Genomic DNA, 23,903 nt, shown 5'->3' on the forward strand with positions numbered 1-23,903 from the left:
CATAACTAGGCATTTGTTTTAGAGCCTCTGCAAATGGGATGTTAATATGAAGTTTCTTAAATACTTCAAGGAATTTGGAGAATTGTTTGTCAAGATTTGCCTTTCGAAACCGTTGAGGCTATGAAATTTTTGGTGTGGGCTCATAATATTTTGGTTTTTCTAGTTTTGGAAGGTCTTCAGTAACCTCCTCTTGAATCGGACTAGTAACTTGTTGTTTCTCTGTATTCTTTATTTTCTCTTCCATTGTAGGTCCTTCATACTTAGTCTCACTCCTCAAAGTGACTACTTGACATTGTTCTTTAGGATTTACCTCTGTGGGACTAGACAAATTTCCTTGTTGTCTACTAGAAAACAATTGAGCCAATTGGCCTATTTGTGTCTCCAGACTTCTGATGGAAGACCTTGTCTCTGTCATGAATTAATTTAATTGGTCTGGCTAAATTGTTGGTGGGTTTATTTGAGGAGGTGGTGGATGAGATGGGTGTGGGTTTGGAACATAATATGGTCTAGCATGTAATCCATAAGTTGTTTGATGAGGTGGTTGTTGAGGTCGGTACTGTGGATATTGTGGTTGTAACCCTTGATTATTTTTCCAAGACAGATTAGGATGATTTTTCCAAGAAGGTGTATAGGAATTTGATAAGTATTGGGTGCAGGTCTTGAAAAATTACCTATAACTTGTGCCTATTCCAAAGGCATATTGTTTAAATCTGTTGAGCAACTAGCTGTGCTCGGGCATTTTTCATAAGAATGAGGTCCTCCACAAATCTCACAACTCATGACATTCTGTACTTGCATTGCTTGAGTGGTGAGATTAGTTTGCTGCAGCTGCTTGGTTAAAGATGCTACTTGAGCAGTCAATAGAGCTATTGGATCAACTTCTAAGACTCCCACTTCTTTTTTATTATCTCGCTCAGTAGGCCAATTATAATTATTCATAGTCATCTCTTCCAACAGCTTGTATGCTTCATTCGCACTTTTTCTCATAAACGCCCCTCCTGATGCTGCATCTATTATCATTCTTGTATTTCCTCGCAAACCATTGTAAGAAGTATGAAATAACAGCCACTTCTCTATTCCATGATGTGGCCATCTCCTTTGCAATTCCTTAAATCATTCCCATGCATCATACAAAGACTCCCCATCTATTTGATGGAAGTTTTTAGTCTCTCCTCTAATTCTGGCTGACTTAGCAGGAGGAAAATATTTACCAAGAAACTTCTGAGCCAAATCTTCCAAAGTAAGTATAGAATTGGCTTGTAACGCATTCAACCAACTCTTAGCTCTATCCCTTAGTGAAAATGGGAATAGTCTCAATCGTACAGCATCATTACTCACCCCATTCATTTTAAATGTTGCATATAACTCCAAAAAGTTTGTGATATGTAGATTTGGATCCTCATTCGGTAACCCCCCAAATTGTACACAGTTTTGCACCATCTGAATAATTGAGGGTTTGATCTCAAAATTATTAGCCTCAACAGTTAGAGGACGAATGCTTGAGTGTATCCCCGTAACAGTAGGGAGTACATAATTCTTTAATGGTGGATCAACTTCAGCTGCATTACCTATATTTGCATTATTGTAGACAACATTATTTGCGTTCTCAACCCTGGTAAAGTCCAGCCTTTTCTTTATCCTGCGATTCTTTCTACATGTTTTCTCAATTTCAAGATCTATTAGTATGATTTCCTTTTGTCTACTTCTTCGCATATACCAACAATTCCTGAAACACAATATAGCCTTGATCCAAATAAATATTAAACAATAAAATAAATAAAAAATATATAAAAAATACCAAATTAGAACAAATAACAATTAACTATGATATTGGAAATTTAGTCCCTGGCAACAGCGCCAAAAACTTGATCGTGAGAATATGTATATACGCAAGTGCACGCAATCGATTCAAGTAATATATGATAAGTAAAATATCATTCCCTCGAAGACTATCTTCCAAGTACCACTAATTGTTCTTTAAATTTCTATTTGGCAACTAATAATTTGATTTTTGAATTTCGTTTTAAAATTGAAAATACTTTAAACAAAAACAACTAAATAAAAGATTTAAATCACTATGAAAAAGACCTAAGGTGTTAATTTCATCAACTTTTCATTCTACTAATTGTATTAATCAATTCTAGATTTCTTTCTTTCTATTCTAATAGCAGGTTAAGATAAATCGATTCCTATTCTTTTTCAAGATATAAGATCTCGGCCTATATGAAGGTTTTCTACATCTCAGTGATAAACTTAAACATATAGAAGGCATTAAGTATGGAAACCTAATTACTACACAAGTCATATAGATACTTTCATCCAATATGCAACCTATGTCTATTTAATGATAGCATATTCAATTCTCATCTTTCGAATTTTGAATCAAAATCATTAAATCAAGCAAATAGTGATCAAGTATTTACTAGCATTAAACACACATTATATAGATTAGAATAGAGAAGAAAAATCAAAAGAACATCCTAATTCAATTAGATAGAAATTCAAGTGACTACATTAAACCCTAGATAAAAATTATTTAGTTCATATCAGACATGACTAAATCAACAAAATAATTATTCAAAAGCATAAGATTCATAAACTTGAAGAAGAAATAAAAATATGAAACTGCTGAATTTTTAACCTAAGAACCACAATTAATCTCTAAAAAACGTAATTAAAAACTAACCTCATGATTTAATTAAACCCTAAACATGAATTTATGGTAAAAAATTAAAAGCTTCTAAGTTTTTCCTTGTGCGAACCGCGACTTGGGCTTTTCTGAGTCGCGACCCGTGTCTATTTTAAGCCATTTTCTTTTCGTATAATGGCTTCAGGCGCCGCGACTTAAGATTCTCAAGCCGCGGCCCATGTCTGCATTTCCCCTTAGCTAGGCCTCTGTTTCCTCTTGAGTCGCAACTTGTAAGCCCAAGTCACGACACTAACTCTTTCCAGCAAACATATGCGCCTCTGACTTCACCTCAAGTCACGACTCATAAGTCCAAGTTGCGACTTTAATTAAATTTTTTCTCAGATTTGATCGTTCAGCTCATCTCTTCATCAAAACCCGTCCTTTAAGCATCCTTGGTATCATTTTTAGTCCAATAACCGCCAAAAGCCTCGTTTTTCCACCATTTAGCTTCTTTTTGCATTTTTCTCATGATTCATCACACCAACCTACAACAAAAACAAACAAAAGCGTAATCTTGCACAAAACACACATAAACACTCAAGATTACCACAAAAACACTTTCTAAAATGACCCTAAAATGAAGTTATCAGTCTCTTAGTGTAATTTGGTCATCACTGAAAATTTCACTGAGAGACCCCGAAGACCCTTTTGGGTCGCATAGGGTCTCTCAGTGTAATTTGGTCATCACTTAAAATTGCACTGAGAGACCCTGAAGATCCTTGCGGGTCGCACAAGGTCTCTCAATGTAATTTGGTCATCACTGAAAATTGCACTGAGAGACCCTGAAGTCCCTTTTGGGTCGCACAAGATCTCTTAATGTAATTTGGTCATCACTAAAAATTGCATTGAGAGACCTAAATAGATTCTAAAATTTACTGTTCATGTTCAACCTCGAACAAAAAGAAATTATTTTGCTGGCAAAAAACTTTAGATATATGCTAAATATAGTTATATAATTATAAATGCCCATTCACTAAACACAAGATTCAAGTACATTGCTAACTTTTTATAGCTAAAATGGAAATGTTGAGTGAGTGATAAGAAGTTGTGGAAATGTGCATGCATAAGTCTTTCTCTCTCTAGGGTTTTTTTTTTTTTTTTTCAATCTATGTGTCTCCTAATTCACTTTCCAATTATAAAAGTTATTAAGAATGATTAACTTAATGCTGATTAAGCTTCATTAAATTAATTTATATTAATAAAAAAATATCATTTTGCTAATAAAAGTTTTTGAAAAGTTATTTTGCTAATAAAAGTATTCATAGTTACTTTTACCAAATACTCATTTTCTTTTCCTACTTTTCTTTACTTTTTTAAAGGCGGCTTATTTGACATTGTTTTCAGTTGTTTGTTTTCAAAATTGTGTTTTAAAAAATGAGAACAGAAAACAATTTTTGTAGTTTTAAAAAAACAACATGTGTTTGGTTAATATTTTCTAACAATAATTTCTTAGTTTTATTTTTTTTTAAAAGAAATCTTAAATAAAAATATTTATAAAGAGAAAAATCTTTTAAAAGTTTGTAATAAATAATGAGATAAAGTAATATGAAAGAAAAAGTGATGAAAAATAAGAAGAGCGAAAGTAAGGAGAGAAATTGATCCAAGAAAAAAAATGAGAGAGAAAATGACGAGATTGAAAAAAAAAATGAGGAGAGAGAAAATGAGGATATAGGAAATGATAATAGAGAAAATAATAAAATAATAAGTGATGAGAGAAAAAATAAGGAGATAGAAGTGATATGAGAGAAAATGATAAAGATAAAACGTGAGAAATAAATTAATGAGAAAGAAAGTAACGTGAAATAATAATAATTAAAACGATTATATTGCAAAAAAATGATAAAAAAAATTTGAGAACAACTAAAAAAACTTTTTGTTATTGTCAAAAAAAATTTATTTTTTGTAATTTTAATTTTAAAAATTATTTTATAAAAGCAATGTCAAACACCCTAATAACACCCTAATAGTGTTTAGAAAACAATTTTTAAGTTTTAAAATAAAAAACCAGTATTCTTTTTTTCTTCCTGAGAAAATTAGTAGGAGAAATATACTTATAACTTTTTTAAGTGGTGTTTCTTAAACATCAAAGAGTTAGAGGACAATTCAGAAAGAAATAAAGTTGTAAAAAGTCAGTTAATCGTTCTTGTTTTCTTGTCTTTGTAAAACTGATTCATCATTCCAATTAATGAACAGAACCATTAAACATCAATAATTGGCCATTTGCCAACTTGCTTGCCACCCCAAGCTCTCTCTCTCTCTCTCTCTCTGTATGTGTACTGATGTAGCCCTGCGAATCAACTAAGAAGACCAAAGATGTAACCCCTTTGGCCTTTGGTTTTGGTGTTTGCAATCCTCTCTCTCATACATACTTGAAAACGACGACAAAAATGGTGTCGTCTGAAAACCAGAAGAAGAGCTACCACTCCCTCCTGGCCGCCAAGCTCAGCAAGCTCACCATCCCATCTTCCTCCCCACTCTCCTCGTCGCCGCCGACCTCTGCAGCTCAGGACTTCGACTTCAACGATGTCTTCGGCCCCCCAACCCCTTCCACTTCCACATCGAACCCTTTTCACGGGGACCCACTACCACAAGTTCTACAACAACACCAACCCCTTATCATCCACAACCGGTCCCACTCCTTCGTGGGTCCGTCCCCTCGCTACGCCCCTGCCCAAACCCAACAATTCGATTTGGAATTGGATGAAGATGAAGAAGAAGATGAAGAAGACGTCGACCAAGTTGAAGAATCCAACCCTGAAAGTAGGGACCCAAACGACGTCGTTTGCGGTGAAAAGACCAGCCAGAGTCCGGTGGGGAGTAGTAATGTGAAGATTGGGCCTGGGGATTTTGAGATTATGAGGGTTGTGGGGAAGGGTGCGTTTGGAAAGGTTTTTCAGGTGAGAAAGAAGAATTGTTGTAATGGTGATGGTAATGGTGGTGGGGATGGGATCTATGCCATGAAAGTTATGAGGAAAGACACCATTATTAAGAAGAACCATGTTGATTACATGAGAGCCGAGAGGGATATCCTCACCAAAGTTGTGCACCCTTTCATTGTTCCTCTCCGCTATTCTTTTCAGGTTAGTTATCACTACCCATTTCTCAGTTTTGGGTTTACTCTTCATTTTCAGTTTGACATTTCTTGCTGCTTTTTCCATTCAATCATGTTATTATTCTTAACATATGAGAGAATAAATGGAATTATTGTACAAATCTAAATATTTTGTTCTTAATCTTATGACTTATTATGTATGCTCAGAGCTGTATTAGTTTTTTTTTTTTTTGTTAATTCCTTCTTATGAAGAGCAGGGTCTGTCTGTTACTTACGTTCTCCTCCAGATCCAGACATTTTTTTTCCTTTCAAAGTGCAGGCAAAAATGTAATAACTCACTAAATTGTGCAATCATTTGTGGACCAGCTTTTCAAAACTTCTTTTGTGTTATTAGACATTAAAAAACTTTATTGAGATTTACCCTTCATATTGGAGCTATGGTTTTGTTATTTGCATTATAAGTTACTGGAGATTTTATGACTATGATCTTACTAGTTTTTTATTCTTTTTTGCACAGACCAAATCTAAGCTTTATTTGATCCTCGATTTTGTAAATGGAGGCCATCTCTTCTTTCAATTGTACCGCCAGGGTATCTTCAGGTACTTCACTTTTGGAGATTTTGAAATCTTCATTATGGTTTTGTGTTCTCATATTTTGATTTTGGCTTTTGGTTTGTTGGGGCATGTCTTGAATAGCGAGGATGATGCAAGGTTTTATACTGCTGAGATAGTAACTGCAGTTTCTCATCTTCATAAATGCGGGATCGTTCATCGAGATCTTAAGCCTGAAAATATTCTCATGGATGCCGACGGGCATGTAATGGCCCTGCTCATTCACTAAATTCTGTTTGTATAAACTTGCAAGGATTGTTATGATACAATTTCTCGGGTTTAATTCTTTTAGTCTTGTGTCAACTTGTTTCCTCTCTAATTTGTTTACCTGTGGTACAGATTCTGCTGACTGATTTTGGATTAGCAAAAGAAATCGATGAATCAAGCAGGTCGAATTCAATGTGTGGAACAACAGAATACATGGCTCCAGAAATCTTGCAATCTAAAGGCCACAACAAAGATGCAGATTGGTGGAGTGTTGGAATACTCTTGTATGAGATGCTAACTGGGCAGGTTAAAACCACTGAAACATTCTCCACTTTTGGAATTTTGTATATTAAATGTCTTCAATCATCATTTACTTATTTGTCAATACAAAAAATCCAACAAATAGTCTGTTAAATTTAAAGCTTTTCATAAATTTGTGTGAAGTCAGGTCTGTCGTTTGCTATAATTTAAATATTTAAGGAGCATAGATACACTAGTAACGAATAAACTTTGTTGAACTGGTTCAGATGTCTTGGTTGGTTCGAGACTTGATTTTTGAGTGCCTACGTACATTAAACACCACTAGGATTATTGTTTAATCTCTTAAGATTTTCCTTTCTCAGTCCATTGTCTCTGTATTGCGTAGTTATTCCTGAAAGGTTCTTTAAAATATGGTGCCCAAACGTTTCTTACCGCTACTAACCTTGAATTTTTCAACCCAATTTACTTTCATCCTGCAGCCACCATATACCCATGAAAATAGAAAGAAACTTCAAGAGAAAATCATCAAAGAGAAAATGAAACTTCCACCTTACCTTACCAGTGGAGCTCACTCATTGCTTAAAGGAGTAAGTATACTATCTTCTCTCAACCCCTGTTTACTTTTGCCAAATAACTTCAATTTATGGATGAGTACTCTACTCTCTCGTTACTGCTGCAGTTACTGCAAAAGGAACCATCAAGAAGGTTAGGCAGTGGACCTACCGGAGGGGATGAGATCAAAGCTCATAAATGGTTTCAAACCATTAACTGGAAGAAATTGGAGGCCAGAGAAATCACGCCAAAGTTCAAGCCAGAGGTAAATGGGAAAGATTGTATAGCCAACTTTGACAAGTGCTGGACAGTAATGCCTCTAGTTGATTCACCAGCATCCACACCAACTACAGGTGAGCATTTCCAAGGTTATACTTATGTAGCACCAAACCCTTGGCTTTCATCTGATTCAACATGAGTCTCCCATCAAAAAGAATAGAAGAAAAAAATATATGAAAGGAGAAATGGGCATTTGAATAAATTATCTTTCCATGATTGATTTGTAACCTAATTTGCCTTAAAAAAAGTCTTATCATTGTAGCTCATGTACATTTTAGTATAGTCTGACTAAAAAGTGTAAGACTGTAAAAATCTTGAAGCTTCTTATTCATGAATGCAATCCTTGGGGATTCAGTTTTCATGAACAGCACAGATGCTATGCTTGTATTAGCTTTTACTTGTCAGAAACGTCGTGGTGAGTATTTATCCTTCTTATTCTTTGACAGAAATCAATCAAGTACAGTAGTTATTAGTAGTAGAAGTTACACCTCTCATATTAGATTAGATGAAAGGTCACTGTTTTCTTTCAACACTTTGTTCGTTCTTTTGGCCGCCCAGCTCTTTTCTTCTGTGCTACAAAAAGTCAAAAAGAATTATATCTTTATTTATACTTATGCCATAAGCATTTCTTGGATATTATCAACTCACTTTTTTTTTTCTTACCATTGAGTTAATCGAATTGCGTTTTCAGTAAGTCAAGTAAAATTGAAATCAATAACTACTTTAAACCGTTTAGCTAAATATGAAGGAAAATGTTTTTTAAAACCGTTTGGCTAAGTATGAAGGATAATGTTTTTTAAAACCGTTTCGCTAAGCTTTTTAAGTTGTTTTTTAGCTGCTAGGATTAAAAAAAGTCTTTTAAGTTAGGATTCTATTCATTTTCCAAATGAACTTTTGAGAAGCTTTTTTTTAAATTAGTATAATTTTTAATTTACTTATAAAATATCTTTTTTTTTATTGATATCTATACACTTTGAAAATTATTTTTTTACGAAAAAAATATGTTTATAAAATAATTAGTCAAACAGAAAAAAAATAATTGAAATTTTATATTTATTTTATGTTTTTAGTTATACTAGATAGAAGCGACTCACAATGCACTTAGTTTTAAAATTTGTCTATAATTTTAATAAAAAATTAATCACTATTTTTTTTAATATATATATAATAGAATGAATTATAGTATTATAGTATATATAAATATTTATATCAATAATTTCTATATATATATATATGACATTTAAACAACATAGGTATATATTTACATGGTTATATAATATATATACGAAATACAATAATATTTAAAAAGAAATTAATAATAGAAATAAAATAAGAATAAAAAAGTCATATTGTAAATAATAGTATATATGCATCAATTATTTTTAATTTATAATATATTTTTTATAAAGAAAAAGAGCTTCAATAAAAAAAACAAATTATCGTACAAATTTATAAGATAAAAAAAAGTATATATGAATTTATTATTTTTATATAAATATGATTTAATTATTTTAATTGTCATAAAATATTTTTAAAATATCATATTTTAATTAATTAAGTTTATGTATGTTCTAGTTTTTAAATTTGGCAGTAATAACAAAATATTATATATTATATGTTTACTATAATATTAAGTTTAATGAAATTTTATTAATATAATTAAAATTAATTATATATATTAATATAAAAACTATATATATTGATAAGCATTGTTATAAAATGGTAATATATATAACTACTGTATATATTGATAAGCTCCGTTCTTTGGGTATAATATTAAGTTTTTATTAGTTAAAATGTATGGATTTATTATTTTTAAATAATTATTATTGTAAAATATTTTTAAAATATCATATTTTAATTTATTTAATTATTTATTTATTTTATTTTATTTAAACTTAAGTCATATTTACAATCTAAATAAAAAAGAAAATAAAAAACAATTAAAACTAAAAAAATTCGTTATCTACTCACTTTTTTCATAACTAAAATATAAGACATATATTGAACAAAATACACAGTTAGATTAATTAAGGAAGTGTCTACTTTTGGAAAGTTAATTTAATTAGTGATCTTATCTTAATTTTCGTTTTGAAACAAACGAATCGTAGACTAAAATACCATTTTGATAAGTTGATATGCCAATATGATAAAATAAACTCGTCTGATAATTTTTTATCATTAAGAGCATATTTCTTTTAAAGTGATGAATCATTGATAAATCGATATAAGAAGTTATAAATTTATAAATGATCATCTACAAGAATAAACTTATCACAAATTTACGATTTATCAATAGAATAATGAAATCAATGTCATTATTTACTAAAGAGTAATCCCCTAATTATGTTTTCTCATAAAATTGTAATTAATAAAAAATAATAAAGATTCAAGTTCTACCATGTTGTTGAATCTCTGGTGTTGTGACTGATTTTTTTTCTTTTGTTTTTTGTGTGTTGATATGGAAAGGAAGAACATTTTCAATATGTTGAAATAATGGACGAAGCTGGTTGAATTTGAGAAGCAATAAATGATTCCCAATGATGCAATGATTCTTACGCTATTACTCGAGGTCATATATATGAGATGGGATGAAGTAGGCTTCTACAATGGACACCACAAACCATATTTAAATCCAAAAAAAATCTTGTTGTTTCATGACAATTTGAGAGAGAAATAAATATTCCATATAATCCAACCTATTGAATTTATTAATCACGTTTGTTCTCTTCATTATCGAAAGGAGCATTGTAATCATATTCGAATATGCAAGCCCAAGGTTAACATTATTAACATATCTCACATGGACTGGCCTCAACAAAGAAAAACATCTATATAGAAAGAAAAAAAGTATGTATAATTGGGACCATTAAGACAATTGGATATTATTCTTTAGCTATAAAGTGATATATAGTCGATCGTTGAAGACATGGATAGGAGGAGGTGAGGGATTAGATTCTTTTTTTCTTTTTTTCCCCAGTGAATTTCTTCTAAATAAAGTGAAAAAAAGAAATCCCATTTCAAGGAATTGCTCCATTTGAAAGGGATCCTATCTATTTATTATGTATGAAAGATTTTTAACATAATAAATATCTAGAAGAATCCATTATTTAGCTTGTTCACACCAGTACCTCTTCTTAAGGCAAGTATATATATATATATGTAATGGATTGACCCCATTTGAGCTTCATCCCAATATAAATATATATACAACATTTTATCTACAAAGCCTAGTACTAATTAAAGACTTGGTTCGATTAATTTTTGGTTTGGTTGTGTAGGCATGAGAGGTATGGAGGTGAGAGGTGAAGAGTCACTGTGTGAGATGTCATTGAAAGTGGTGGCAAATATCATTAGGCTCTCAGCTTTCTCAATTTCTCAGAGAAGCCTTGGCCATGGTGGTGGAAATAACAGTAATAATAATAATAATAATAATAATCATCCAGTAGTATTGGCTGCTTCTTCTAAAAATAACAACCTCATCAAAGCCAAAACCACCACAACAACAACCAGAAGCCCTCCTTTCATGTCTCCCTCGAAGCCATTGTTGAGGGCCCAAAAACCCCAGCCTGTGCCACAGCAAACCTACTTGGTTGAACCAGATCATCATCATCTTCATCATAATCATCATCACCATCTTGTGAATGAGGACATGAATGTTGATGGCCGAGCTTCTGACTACATTAGAAAGGTACGTCAGAAGAACCAGAAGGATCTGTTGGCGGTCACTAATGAAACTTCTTCTTCATGCAAAGTCCCTCGAAGTCGTACTATCTGATCATGAACCAGTAGCACTAGTATATCATATATATATATATATATATATAAACAGAGAGAAAGAGAGAGAGAGAGAGAGAGTTGTTGATCATATGGGTTATGATATCATCAGTTACTTATGATTTTTGCTATGTTTTTGCTCCTCTTTTTCATTATATTGGTCTCAGTAGTACTCCCTAGTGTTATCTATGTATCAGAATAATTAATCCAATCATGATATGATATGATGTATCTTATCATTATACAAGATTAAAATGAATAAGATATAGCGCTATTCCTAAATGGGATTTGTTTATTATTGTTTGTTGAATTAGGCAAGGAAAGATTCAAACTAGCATTTGGCCTTCTATATCCTTAGTTATGCATATAATTTTCCATGTTTGTTCTTAATTTGTTGATTTATGCTTAAGTTTCAATTCACTAACCTTTCATTAATAGACTTTTCGTCTGATTCATCCATTATCGATCGAAAAGAGATCAGAGATATCTTAATTTGGAGATCATAAGCTTACCTACCAGAGTACTCATTGAGATTCCAAAACAAAAGTTTGGGTTTTATTGCTTTTAGCGCTTTGTCTTTCTCACTCAATTTATAGAAGCAATATAAATTTATATATATATGTTGGGCCCAAAATGCTCGGCCCGAAAACACTTGCCTCATTTATCAAATATTCAAAACGGAGCGTTTATACACAGGAATGATCCAAAGGCAGAAGCTGTAGGTCAGAGGCAATCCGCGCCTCTGACCTCTGAGCGAGACATTTTAAAAGTTGGTATTTTTGAAGGGAAATTTAGTTATTCTCCTTCCTCCTTTTCAGGGTCCACTTGAACCAACTAACTGTTTTGTATATTTCATCCTATAAATATGAGATTTTAAGAGGAAAAATGGGATCGATCTTGGAACTGATTTAAGCATCGGAGTGTCTTTCTTGCAGGAAATCCCGACGAGTCAAAGGCAGATTTCATCACCGAAGAAGAAGCAAGTCACCAAACGTTGTCGGGTCTTTACCTCCATATATAGAAAGACAAATTGTTGCTCCAACAATTGGCGCCGTCTGTGGGAAACGATAAGCGTATCGGCCTTAGCCATGTCGTCGAACCAAGAAGTCAAGATCCACTGCGAACCTAGAAGTTATGCCACCCAAAGGCAACGGAGTTTCGGGCCCAGTTGCACAAAGCGTCCCTCCGACGGACATGAGCGACCAGATCGAAAGGATGTGTCGTCTATTGGAGGCAAGCCAGCAGCGGTCCGACGAGGCAATCAAGACATTAACCGAAGCCCAAGCTAGGCTCGAAGCAGAGATTGCTGAGCTGCGCAAGTCCGCTGACACAACTCGCAACACCCAAGCCCACGAGAATCTTGATTCTAACAGATCTGACGTTCTAGTCGACCGTGTTAATTCCCCACCTCACAACATGAACCCGGGTAACGGGCAATCACAAGCCATCCCCCTATCCTCTAGGACCGACGGGCGACAAGCCCCAACCTCTGGCACGCAAGGGCGGGCCGAAGCAGAACCCACTGGACCCACTCAGCCAACAACCGACGTCCGGCCTCAACACACCGTACCTCAAGTCGCACACGATTCACCCTCTGAAGGTCACGTTCCCTCGATCTGTTTCTTGGACAGTTGGAAAGAAGACATGATGAGGGAAATGATGCAGAAGTTCTCAGATGGGCGATCCGCCTACGCCACCGAACATTTGGATCTTGTATCAAGAACCATTGAAAAATCGCCTTTCTCGGAATGGATTCTGAATGAGCCGAAGCCTCGGGACTTCATCATCCCTTCCCTGCCTGCATTCAATGGAAAGGGAGACCCGCTAAACCACCTATTTCAATTTCAACAAAAGATGGCGTTAGAAGCTAATAACGAAGCCATACAATGCAAAGTCTTTTCAACAACTTTCTCCGGGCCGGCTCTATTATGGTTTCGACAATTAAAGGCCGGATCACTCAACAGTTTTAGTGATCTCCGACGGTCCTTCTTACAGCAGTACAGCGCGAACCGAGAGGCTCCCAGAACAATGGCCGATCTCTATCGAATTAAACAATGGGAGAATGAACATCCAAAGGCATACTTACAGCGTTTCATTGACCTCGTGCATCAAATCCACGACGTCGATCCACTCACCGCAGCAAATCTCTTCGTCAAAAGCTTGCAGGTGGGGTCACTCTTGCATGAGAATCTCACTATGACACCACCATACGACATGGCAGACGTGTAGACCCGAGCCGAGGGCGTCTTCAGGGTATTAGAATTTCGAGAGCGCGCACAGAAGAAGACCGCACTCATCTCTGCTCCCCCAGCGAATAATCCTCCACGACCTGCCAGGGATGACAAGAGGAAGCGGAACCAAACAGATCATACGAAGGAAGGAAAAAGGCCAAGACAGGATCGACAGCCATCGCGGTACCCATCCTTCGAATACATCGTCCCGCAAGAAGTCATTTATGAAGAAAATAAAGATAGGCCTATCTGGCGAGAGCCCTACAAAATTAACACTCCATGTGATAGAAGGGATAAAAGCAGATACTGTCTCTTCCACAAAGATCACAGTCATACGATCGCTGAATGCCACAATCTGAACAATCAGATCCAAGCCCTCATGAGGAGTGGGCGGCTTACCCAATACATCAAGGAGACAGGCAGACCAGGCGCCTCGCGGCAGAACACAGCTTCTGCCCCCACTCCGCAGGCGTCAGACCCCATACACACAGCCTCTGACAGCACCCTGGAGCCTCTTAAACAAGTCCCTATGATCCACGGGATCATAGAACCCACCGATAATCAAGAGCACGCGACTAAAATCCATAAGAGGATGGAAGAACGAGTGAAGAGGTACAAATCATTAGGCCACGTGGTCAATCTCGTCACTTCAGAAGAAAGAAGCTACACAGCCTCTGCTATCACCTTCACTGACGAAGACCTGAAGGGCATCCACCTGCCTCATGACGATCCACTCGTCATTTCCTTACAAGTTGACCATTGCCAGCTGGGCAGAGTTCTGATTGATGGGGACAGTGGGGTCGACATCCTCTTCTGGGAAGCCTTCCAGAAAATGGGACTGGAGGAGAATCAGATCCGACCCTCCACCATGCCCATTTTGGGATTCAATAGCCACAGAGTCTATCCGAAGGGCGTCGTTCGATTAACTGTGGTAGCTGCAGAACGCGCCCTGCCAGTAGACTTCCTCATTATAGACTCCACCATGAGCTACAACGCCATCATGGGGAGAGGTTGGATCCACCGGATGCAGGGGGTAGTATCCACTCTACATCAGGTGATGCGTTGTCAATCACTCAATGGCCGATACACCGTCGACATCAAAGGCTGCCAGAAGCAGGCCAAAAAGTGCTTCCTTACCTTAAAAGAAATAAATAACTCTGCCTCTGCCTCCCATGAAGACTCTCCTGACAAATAGCAATTACAGCAGTACCTACCAGCGTGCCTAAAAGGAATCAATCTAGAATAAGACCAAGAAAAACCCCAAGTTACACTAGATACCTTAGAACAAGTGGGTCTAGATGACGCTGACCCTACAAAAACGGTCCTGGTAAGTACCAAGCTCTCTGAAGATGAGAGGCAGACCCTCGTACGATTTCTCCAAACCAGAATGAGAACTTTTGCCTGGACACCACACGACATACCCGGAATAGACCCTTCTGTCATGAGCCACAGCTTGAATATCTCCAACTACTTCCCACCCGTCAAACAGAAGCAGAGGAGATTCGCTCCAGAGGTGAATCAAGTCATACAAGAGGAGGTCCAACGGTTCCTGAGCACGGGGGCAATCGAAGAATGTTTATACCCCAGTTGGCTTGCCAACCCCGTCGTGGTCCCAAAGAAGAAAGGGAAAAAGAGAGTATGCGTAGACTATACAAATCTAAACAAAGCCTGTCCCAAAGATAGCTACCCTCTACCAAAGATCGATCAGATGATAGACGCCATGGCAGGATATGAAAGGATGAGCTTCCTCGACGCCTACTCTGGATACAATCAGATCCCCATGAAATCAGAGGATAGGATTCATACAGCATTCATAACAGAAGATGGTTTATATTGCTACAAAGTTATGCCCTTCGGTCTAAAGAATGCAGGCGCGACATATCAGAGGTTGATGCACAAGCTGTTTTCCTCATTACTCGGGAGAAATATGGAGGTTTATATTGAAGATATGGTCATCAAGTCCAAACAAAGCTCTTCACATATAGACGACTTGACGGAATGTTTCGACATCCTTAATGCTTATAAAATGAAATTAAACCCCACAAAATGTGTCTTTGGGGTGTCCTCCGGACAGTTCTTGGGATACATCGTCAGTCAGAGGGGCATCGAGGCGAACCCAACACAGATTGCGTCCCTCTCAGAAATTAAGGAACCCCGAACCATCCGAGACATACAGGCTCTAACCGGAAAAATAGTAGCATTAAGTCGATTCATATCACGAATGTCAGACCGCTGCCAACCCTTCTTACAGTGCATAAAGAAGTCTACCAACACCACCTGGGGACCAGAACAGCAAAAAGCATTGGACGAGTTTAAGACTTATTTGAGCTCTCCTCCTATATTGAGCTCTCCTATTGCTAATGAAGATTTATTCTTATATTTGTCTGTCTCACAATTCGCTGTAAGTTCCGTTCTTTTTCGAGAAGAAGCCAATCGTCAGAGGCCAGTGTTCTACTGCAGCAGGATGTTGTTAGATGCTGAAACCCGATACAGTATGATGGAAAAATTGGCACTCGCACTCCTCACGGCCAAAAAGAAGTTACGACAATACTTCGAAAGCCACACAATCATCGTATATACGGACTATCCATTAAAGCAGGTACTGAGTAAGCCCGACCTTTCTGGAAGATTATCTAAATGGGCCATTGAGCTTAGGACATACGATATTCAGTTTTTGCCACGAAAAGCTAAAAAGGGGCAGGTACTCGCTGACTTCCTGGTTGAAATTCAGTCATTCACTCCTGACGCCCTGCCAGAATTATTAGAATCCGAAGATCAATGGCTGTGGACAATGAACACTGACGGAGCATCCAATTCCCAAGGGGCTGGTATTGGCGTCATACTAGAAGCTCCCTCAGGACTCAAAATCGAAGAAGCTATCCGTTTAGAGCAATCCGCAACAAATAATGAAGCAGAATATGAGGCACTAATCTATGGTTTAGAATTCGCACAAGAAATGGGAATCCAACGTCTGAACGTCAGAGGCGATTCGCAACTTATGATAGAGCAAGTGGCTGGAAATTTCGATACCAAAGCACCCCATCTGGCTAGCCTTCTACAGAAGGTAACTGACCTACGATCGCATTTTCGCCAGTTTGAACTCATACTAGTACCCAGGGAGCAAAATCAGAAGGCCGACGCCCTTGCCAAATTAGGTTCTGCAGGAGGATGCACACGTCGGTCCTCCATATCCATAAGCCGATCAAGCAAAGATATGGAAGTCTATTCCACCTCATCAGAACCTGAATGCTGGATAGATCCGATCATCAAGTACTTGACCACCTCCGAGCTCCCACCTAATCCGAAAGATGCAAAACTTCTGCGCCTTCGAGCACAACGCTATTCCATGATCCATGGGACGTTGTATCGAAAATCCTTCAATGGCCCATACCTACGATGTTTGCGCCCATCAGAAGCTAAAAAATTGTTAGAAGAAATACATGAGGGGACATGTGGAAATCACACAGGGGGACGGAGCTTGGCACACAAGGCACTTACAGCAGGGTATTATTGGCCATACATGATGACAGAAGCGCGGGATTATGCCAAAAAATGCAACAAATGCCAACGATTTGCACCCACCATCCATCAACCTGCTCAAACCCTACACTCCATCGTTGCACCTTGGCCATTTGCAAAATGGGGTATGGATGTGGTAGGTGAACTACCTAAGGCTGCTGGAGGAAGACGGTATGCTCTTGTAGCCACTGACTACTTCACAAAATGGGTTGTGGGAGAGGCGTACGTCACAGTCAGCAAAACAGACACTATGTCCTTCATCTGGAAGCATATTATATGTCAATTTGGAATACCCTGGGAGATAGTCGTCGACAACGGCACTCCATTCCAAAATGCAAAGGTACAAGAACTATGCGACACCTACAAGATCAAGCTAAGCTTCGCCTCTGTCACTTACCCACAGGGCAATGGTCAAGCAGAGGCTTCCAACAAAGTCATCTTTGCCAACATTAAGAAGAATTTGGAAGACAAAAAAGGAGCATGGGTAGAAGAATTACCGAAAGTGTTATGGGCTTACAGAACAACAAAAAGATCCTCCACGGGGGAATCTCCCTACGCCATGGTTTATGGAACAGAAGCTATCATCCCAACAGAAGTCGGTCTGCCTACACTTCGGACAGAGATCGCGTCTGACCCAACAACGAACACCATTCAATTACTGCACAACCTAGACCTTCTAGAAGAAACACGTACAATGGCACAATTGCGACTGGAAAATTATCAGAAGGTAGCAGAACGCTACTACAACAAAAGGGTCCACTTACGCACATTTCGAGAAGGAGATTGGGTTCTGCGTAAGGTCACAGGCAATAAAAAGAAGCTAGAGCCTAACTGGGAAGGGCCTTTCCAAATCATTAAAGTATTAGGCAGAGGGTCTTACACTCTAAAGAATGTACGTAGTGGGAAAATTGTACCCCGTACTTGGAATTCAATGTCTTTAAAGCAATATTATTGCTAATAGTTGTACTGTGCAATTCAAAAGTAATACAACAACTTTCCATTTTTTCACATTCTTTTAAATTTCTCTTATGTACTCAATTCCTTGGCATTATTATCAACCATATTTCACCAAGTCAGACGCGTGACAATTAACTTTTTATTCGAAAGGGTTCCTCAATAATATCCTCACCTAACTTTGTAGCATTATTCACGTGTAATCTAACACCACTTACCACAATGGCTATAAATAAACAATCATCTAATGTTTGAAGTTGCCAACACCCCCTGGCAATACACCGTATGTCTTTGATCTCAAAACATACACCTACAATTCAATAAGCAAAGAGCAATGATGAAGTATAGCGAAGATCACGCCCCACACGTTGGAACCAGGCTGAATCTCAACAGTTCGTGGCAACAAGGCCACTACACACAGTCTGCGTGCAAGATCCTACCGCTTCTACATGCACGTTTCACTGGGTTTTATACCGCATTCTAATCTGACTTGACTAAACTCACAGGAAACTACGGCCAGCCATTTTGCAGTCTAATCTGCCCTGACTACACCGATCTGGCCGTCCAACGGAGGTGCACTGCAAACCCTACCCTCTTACCCGCATAAGAGGACCACCTCCTGCAGTCTAATCTGCCCTGACTATCACAGCAGAACCATCTGCTGTCATGCTTCGAATCCCCCACCGATGTACACCAACTGGTTTGGCAATCCAAGGCTGGGAGGAACTTTTCCCGCAGTCGCACCCATATCCTGCACAATGGGTGCCTCTGAGAGGATGCGTGACAGCCCAAACGACCCCCACCACACTATACGGTATGGGTGCACTGGAAAGATACCTGCCTCACAACCCTCACCTCTTTGCATCTGCTTCGATGCCCCGCTCTACGCTTTTTCCTTCGCGTTCGGTCTAGATCACATCAACCCCTCTACCCTAATGGGAAAGTTTCCATCCCCGGGGGTCGGACCAGTCCCGAACAAGACCACTACAATAACTCCACGTGCGTAAGAAGGTCTACCACCCAGCAATAATGGCAACATCGCAGGAGTAAGACACACCTATCACAGCAACTTAAATTGGCGGATGCTAAGTACGGGCACACATATTTACTCAATTCCTCTCTCAATATTTGTACAGTAACTTAAATTGACAGATGCTAAGCATGAATCAAAAGGCAATGTATAATCAAAAATAGCAATAAATCGGAAGTTGTTATTTATAATTTATATTACATTGATTGATTTTCACTCCTGATTTTATAATTGATCTATTTTCTTGCCCATAATTAATCCCACTCAATACGACGCATGTACTCTGCCATCGCACTCTCTAGCTTCGGATAACCTAACCCATAGCGTTCACACGATATATAGTACGGGATGCCACTTCTGATAAGCTCTCCCATCGCCCACGTTGAGTAAAGCCACTGTGGGTTGTCAAAGATTCTCCTCAAAAAGGGAACTTTCGTCCACTCACGGTGCTCACCTGCAACAACAATGTTGTCAGCCCCAACCCATCACCAAAACACAAAGATGGATCAATCATACAACACTTAACTGGGCATCCTCTCCCACCATCTGTATAATCTTTCGCTGTAATTTGCACGCAAAGGCCTAAAGGATCTATGAAGCTTCTGATCCAAGTACATCATACGACATACACCTGTCATCACGCGTTCAATTAAGCCCTAAACGACAACAAACCCATACAGTACACACACCAAGACAACTAACAGGAAACAAAGTTCTACTTGTATTAACAATGTGTTCTATTACAATCAATTACAAACTAACGGCCTGAAGAGCCCAAAGAATTTATATACAGAAGTTAATGACAAAAGTTAACAAAACAAAAGTGAGTCGTTCATTCTACGGCACCTCTTTCACCCTCTGACTTGCCCTCAGCTACAGAGGCAGAACCTGATGCCCTTTGATCAGAAGCCACGTTGGCAACAGTATCTTCAACGGCTTCCTTGTTGGCATTATACATCGATCCCAGCGTATCGCCCCTCAGCTTCAACTTCTCCAGATGACACGGCGGATAAGAAATCTGCAAATCCCCAAGCTCGTTCAAATACTTGTCGACGTCATACTCTCCTATCTTTACATCAACGTTCTTACAATACATCTCCAGTTTTGCCCATTTCTCCTCTGGGGTCTGCTTCTTATTACGTAATGCCAAATCCAGATACTTGGCAGTATCTACCTCAGCCACTCTCGCAAGCTTGCGTTCGGTGATCTCTCGATCTCGAATACACTGCCTAGTGGCTTCAACAGCTGCCTCTGCTGCCCTCTGCAAAAACAAAAAACATCACGGAATCAACACACGTGTTTTATGGGCCCATTAATTTTCTAATGCATCAATAACAAAAGAAGAGTCACATACCTCTTCTTCTTCTTTCAACTTCTTCCCTAAGAGGAGTTCAGCCTCCAACTTCTGCTTCTTGGCCTCCACTGCGCTGGCCTCAAGACTGTTCGCCCTTTGCTCCAGCTCTTTTTTCTCCTTCTCTAAGGTCTCCTTATCAGTCTGCAACGACACAATATCTTCTTCAAGGTCGCTCATCATACTGCTAAGCTTCTCCATGCGGGCTTCATGCTGAACGCAGAGTTGGCTTTTCTCCATCCACTTATTGGTCATATCCACCAAGTCAGCTTTCAGTTTGTCTCGCTCTACTTCAAGCCCGACAGTGCTTACCAGCTTCTCCTCCGTGGCGGCCACCTTCTTTTTCGCCTCTGCCAACTCTGTTTCTAACCTCTTGATGGCCTCCACCAGCACATCTCGATTCGCCTCAGCCATCTTTCTCCCTGACCGCTCCTCTTCTAATTTCGCCATCTGCTCTGCCAGTTTGACTCCATTCTGCATAGCCGCCGCGTACTCTCGCCTTGCAGCCGAAGCACATACATAGCTCTGTGACAAATCGATTATGCCCATTACAAATAACATTACACACATATAACGAAATGCAAAAAGAGCCTAATTTTTTAATTTACTTACCATCTAGATATGGTCTGATACTTGCTGCAACAAATCGCCTTGTCCACTTAAAGATCTGATTGCTTCCGTAGGTAGATGGGGTCTGCTTATACGTAGCATTTCCTCCATAACTTCGTTAGACGCAGAGGGGCCATATTCCGACATTACTCCTGTTCTGTCACTTGCTTCTCCCCCTGCAGATGCAGCCGCAGAAGCAACAGGGGCAACTGGCTTCTCACCTTCTGCTAACGTCGATACCATAATGTTATCAGACGCCAACGCAACTATCCCCATGCTAGAAGAATATGTCTTCAAAGGGCGTACAAACAAGCTATCATCCTCACCCAAATCACTAGGGAGGTACACTGGCGTCTGCACGGTAGAAGACGTGAGCTGCTCCAAGAAAGCGCTAGGAGATTCAAAAGTGTTAGTACCCTTCGGGGACACAGCAGTGACATCTCCTGGATGAAACTTAGAAGCGGTAGGTAGCAATGAAGAAACGTCAACACCAAGACTGTCAAAACTTGTTACTTTGACAGCCCCTGATTCCTGGCCCCCAGGGATAGTTTCGGGCTCAACGACCTTACTTGCCTCAACTGGCAGAGGAATGATATCCACAGATTCAAAACCCTCCTCGAAGGCATCCTCTAGAAGCTTGTTTTTACGAGAGGCAGAGGAAGGGCGTCTCCCCTCTGAGCCACGTTTATGGCCAACGACCGACCCTTCAGCTAAATCAGAAGCAGAGGTCAATGCCTCTGACAGCTTCGCGCAGACAGCTTCGCGCAGACAGCAGGCGACTTCACCTCTATCGGTAAGCCATCCTGCACTCCATCTCCAGTCACCTCTCCTGGTAATTTGGAAGGAGAAGAGGAAGCGCCCTCTACATGAGCCACCCCTTCTGAGCCCGCTGCCAAGAAAGATCCAATTGCAGGAGTAACAGAAGATACCCCAGATAAATGCCCAACAGGGGCAAATCCCCGTGGCTTTTTGCACAACGAGAGGGCCTGACCTGTTGGTAATTTACCGGGGGAAAGTTTGGGGATTGCTAGAGCAGATCCTTGAGGAGTTGGGGCAGAGCCTTTCGAGATCCGAAGCTTCGACGAAATGCACTTCCCGTCGTCCGAATCTTCGGAAGAGGACTCCTCACGCTCCTTTCTTTTTCCCAAGGCGTCTGTAGGCAAAGGCACTTGCTGAAGAGGCTTAATTTGCAGAGCGTCAGAAGGCGTGGACGACCGCCCTTGGATGCGAGAAGACCTGCGCGATAAGCCAGACTTGTCAGGGGAAGACTCTGCAGCCAGGCTAGAACCCTCCTTCTTTTTACCCTCTGGGACCCCTTGACGCTTGGCACACGCAGCGAAGGTTTCAGTGCACGCCCTTTCGAACTCGGCTTTCGTCAGCGACAGAGTTGAAGGAGTAGGAGGAGATTTCTTCAGGAAAGCTCCCAGCTGCTTCGCGCATGCTGCAGTAATCTTGCCTAGGGTCATATCACCCTTCTGCGATCTAACCCGCACAGCTCCAGGATCGACTCGATCCACGAAGCAAAGCCGAGTCATAATCTGCATACAGTAGGAGTTCAGTACACCCCTGACGCTAATGGCATTCTCCTTAGATTCATGAAGGATCCCCTTCTCTGTCAGCTTGCTCTGTCGCTCAGAACTCATGCTGACCTGAGGCCAAGAAAAATCTAGTACGAAAAACCGAAGCAGCAGTACAGAAAGTTAAACTACTTGACAATCATCCAGATATGATTAATTCACATTAAAATTAATGAAAAACATGACTCACCTTTTATAAACACCCTGGCCAGAGGAAAAATTTCCTGAGGCACGTACTCAGGGTGCCATGCTCCTCCAACAGCAAAGAAGTATTTATCCCAATTTCGATGGGAGCTATCGAAATCGGTGAAGATTGTCCGATCCTTTTTGGGAGAGAGGTAGAAAGTTTTCCAAGGCTTTCCCTCTATCACCTTGTTCGTAGACTTGGTGAAGCATGCATAAATGTCGTCCGATTGGATATTGACATTCCTAAGGCTCCCTATCATTTGAGCCCCGACTATAGACTGAATGGCATTTGGGAGAAATTGCGAAATGTGAGCCCCGGAGTTTGAAATTATCTGAACAAGCAGAGCTGGGATAGGGAAACGGAGCCATTCGATGTGTCTCAAGCTCATGACTATCTCAGTAGGCTTCACTACGTCCTTAAATCGCCATTCTCGAAGTTCGGCCTCCGAGAGCATCCTCACCGTGACATTATCTGGAATGTCGAACGATTTACGCATGCGTTCGAACGCATTTTTGTATCCATCGCGATCCGTAGGGTCAGGAGATGAACGAGAAGACATTATCAAAGGTTTGAGCTGAAGAAAATCTCTAGGGTTTCTTTGAAGCTTCTCTCTGGAAGATGGAACAAAGTTTGGGAATCTGAATGAGAATTATTTTGAAACAGAAACTACTTAAATGAGAGGTGAAATTTTGAGCCAAACGTTTTACTCGATAATTGTGTACGCATTAAGTATAACTTGTCAGGTAATCAAGTAACCATGTACCTACGGATTGCCTCGGTTTACGGAGAATGACGGCTTTAGCCGAACCTTTTGGTATTGAAGAGTCGACCCAAGATTCTAACAGATTAACATGCCACACTTGTCCGAAGCTTGGGCCAGGGGGCATCTGTTGGGCCCAAAATGCTCAGCCCGAAAACACTTGCCTCATTTATCAAATATTCAAAACGGAGCGTTTATACACAGGAATGATCCGAAGGCAGAAGCTGTAGGTCAGAGGCAATCTGCGCCTCTGACC

At 39.3% G+C, this 23,903-nt stretch overlaps 3 protein-coding genes and 1 non-coding gene across 4 annotated transcripts; all 4 read left to right on the plus strand.

Moving 5' to 3' along the window:
• The first annotated feature begins 1,075 nt into the window (after positions 1-1,075).
• LOC133833714 (small nucleolar RNA R71) lies at positions 1,076-1,182 on the plus strand. The gene has a single exon (XR_009893080.1). It is a non-coding gene; the product is annotated as a small nucleolar RNA R71 (small nucleolar RNA).
• Positions 1,183-4,794: 3,612 nt separating this feature from the next.
• Positions 4,795-8,087, plus strand: LOC133830418 (serine/threonine-protein kinase AtPK1/AtPK6-like). The gene is made up of 6 exons (XM_062260395.1): positions 4,795-5,769; positions 6,259-6,341; positions 6,438-6,558; positions 6,693-6,866; positions 7,301-7,408; positions 7,501-8,087. The coding sequence occupies exons 1-6, from the start codon at positions 5,077-5,079 to the stop codon at positions 7,789-7,791; spliced, it is 1,470 nt and encodes a 489-aa protein (XP_062116379.1). The 5' UTR covers positions 4,795-5,076; the 3' UTR covers positions 7,792-8,087.
• A 4,476-nt stretch (positions 8,088-12,563) lies between these two features.
• LOC133832162 (uncharacterized) lies at positions 12,564-13,658 on the plus strand. Its single transcript, XM_062262541.1, has one exon. It carries the CDS (start codon positions 12,564-12,566, stop codon positions 13,656-13,658), a length of 1,095 nt encoding a protein of 364 aa, XP_062118525.1.
• Positions 13,659-15,047: 1,389 nt separating this feature from the next.
• Positions 15,048-18,669, plus strand: LOC133832163 (uncharacterized). Its single transcript, XM_062262542.1, has 2 exons — positions 15,048-18,071; positions 18,640-18,669. The coding sequence occupies exons 1-2, from the start codon at positions 15,048-15,050 to the stop codon at positions 18,667-18,669; spliced, it is 3,054 nt and encodes a 1,017-aa protein (XP_062118526.1).
• The last annotated feature ends 5,234 nt before the right edge of the window (positions 18,670-23,903 follow it).

The sequence above is a fragment of the Humulus lupulus genome, chromosome 4 (genome assembly GCF_963169125.1).
Source record: "Humulus lupulus chromosome 4, drHumLupu1.1, whole genome shotgun sequence".
Lineage (NCBI taxonomy): Eukaryota > Viridiplantae > Streptophyta > Magnoliopsida > Rosales > Cannabaceae > Humulus > Humulus lupulus.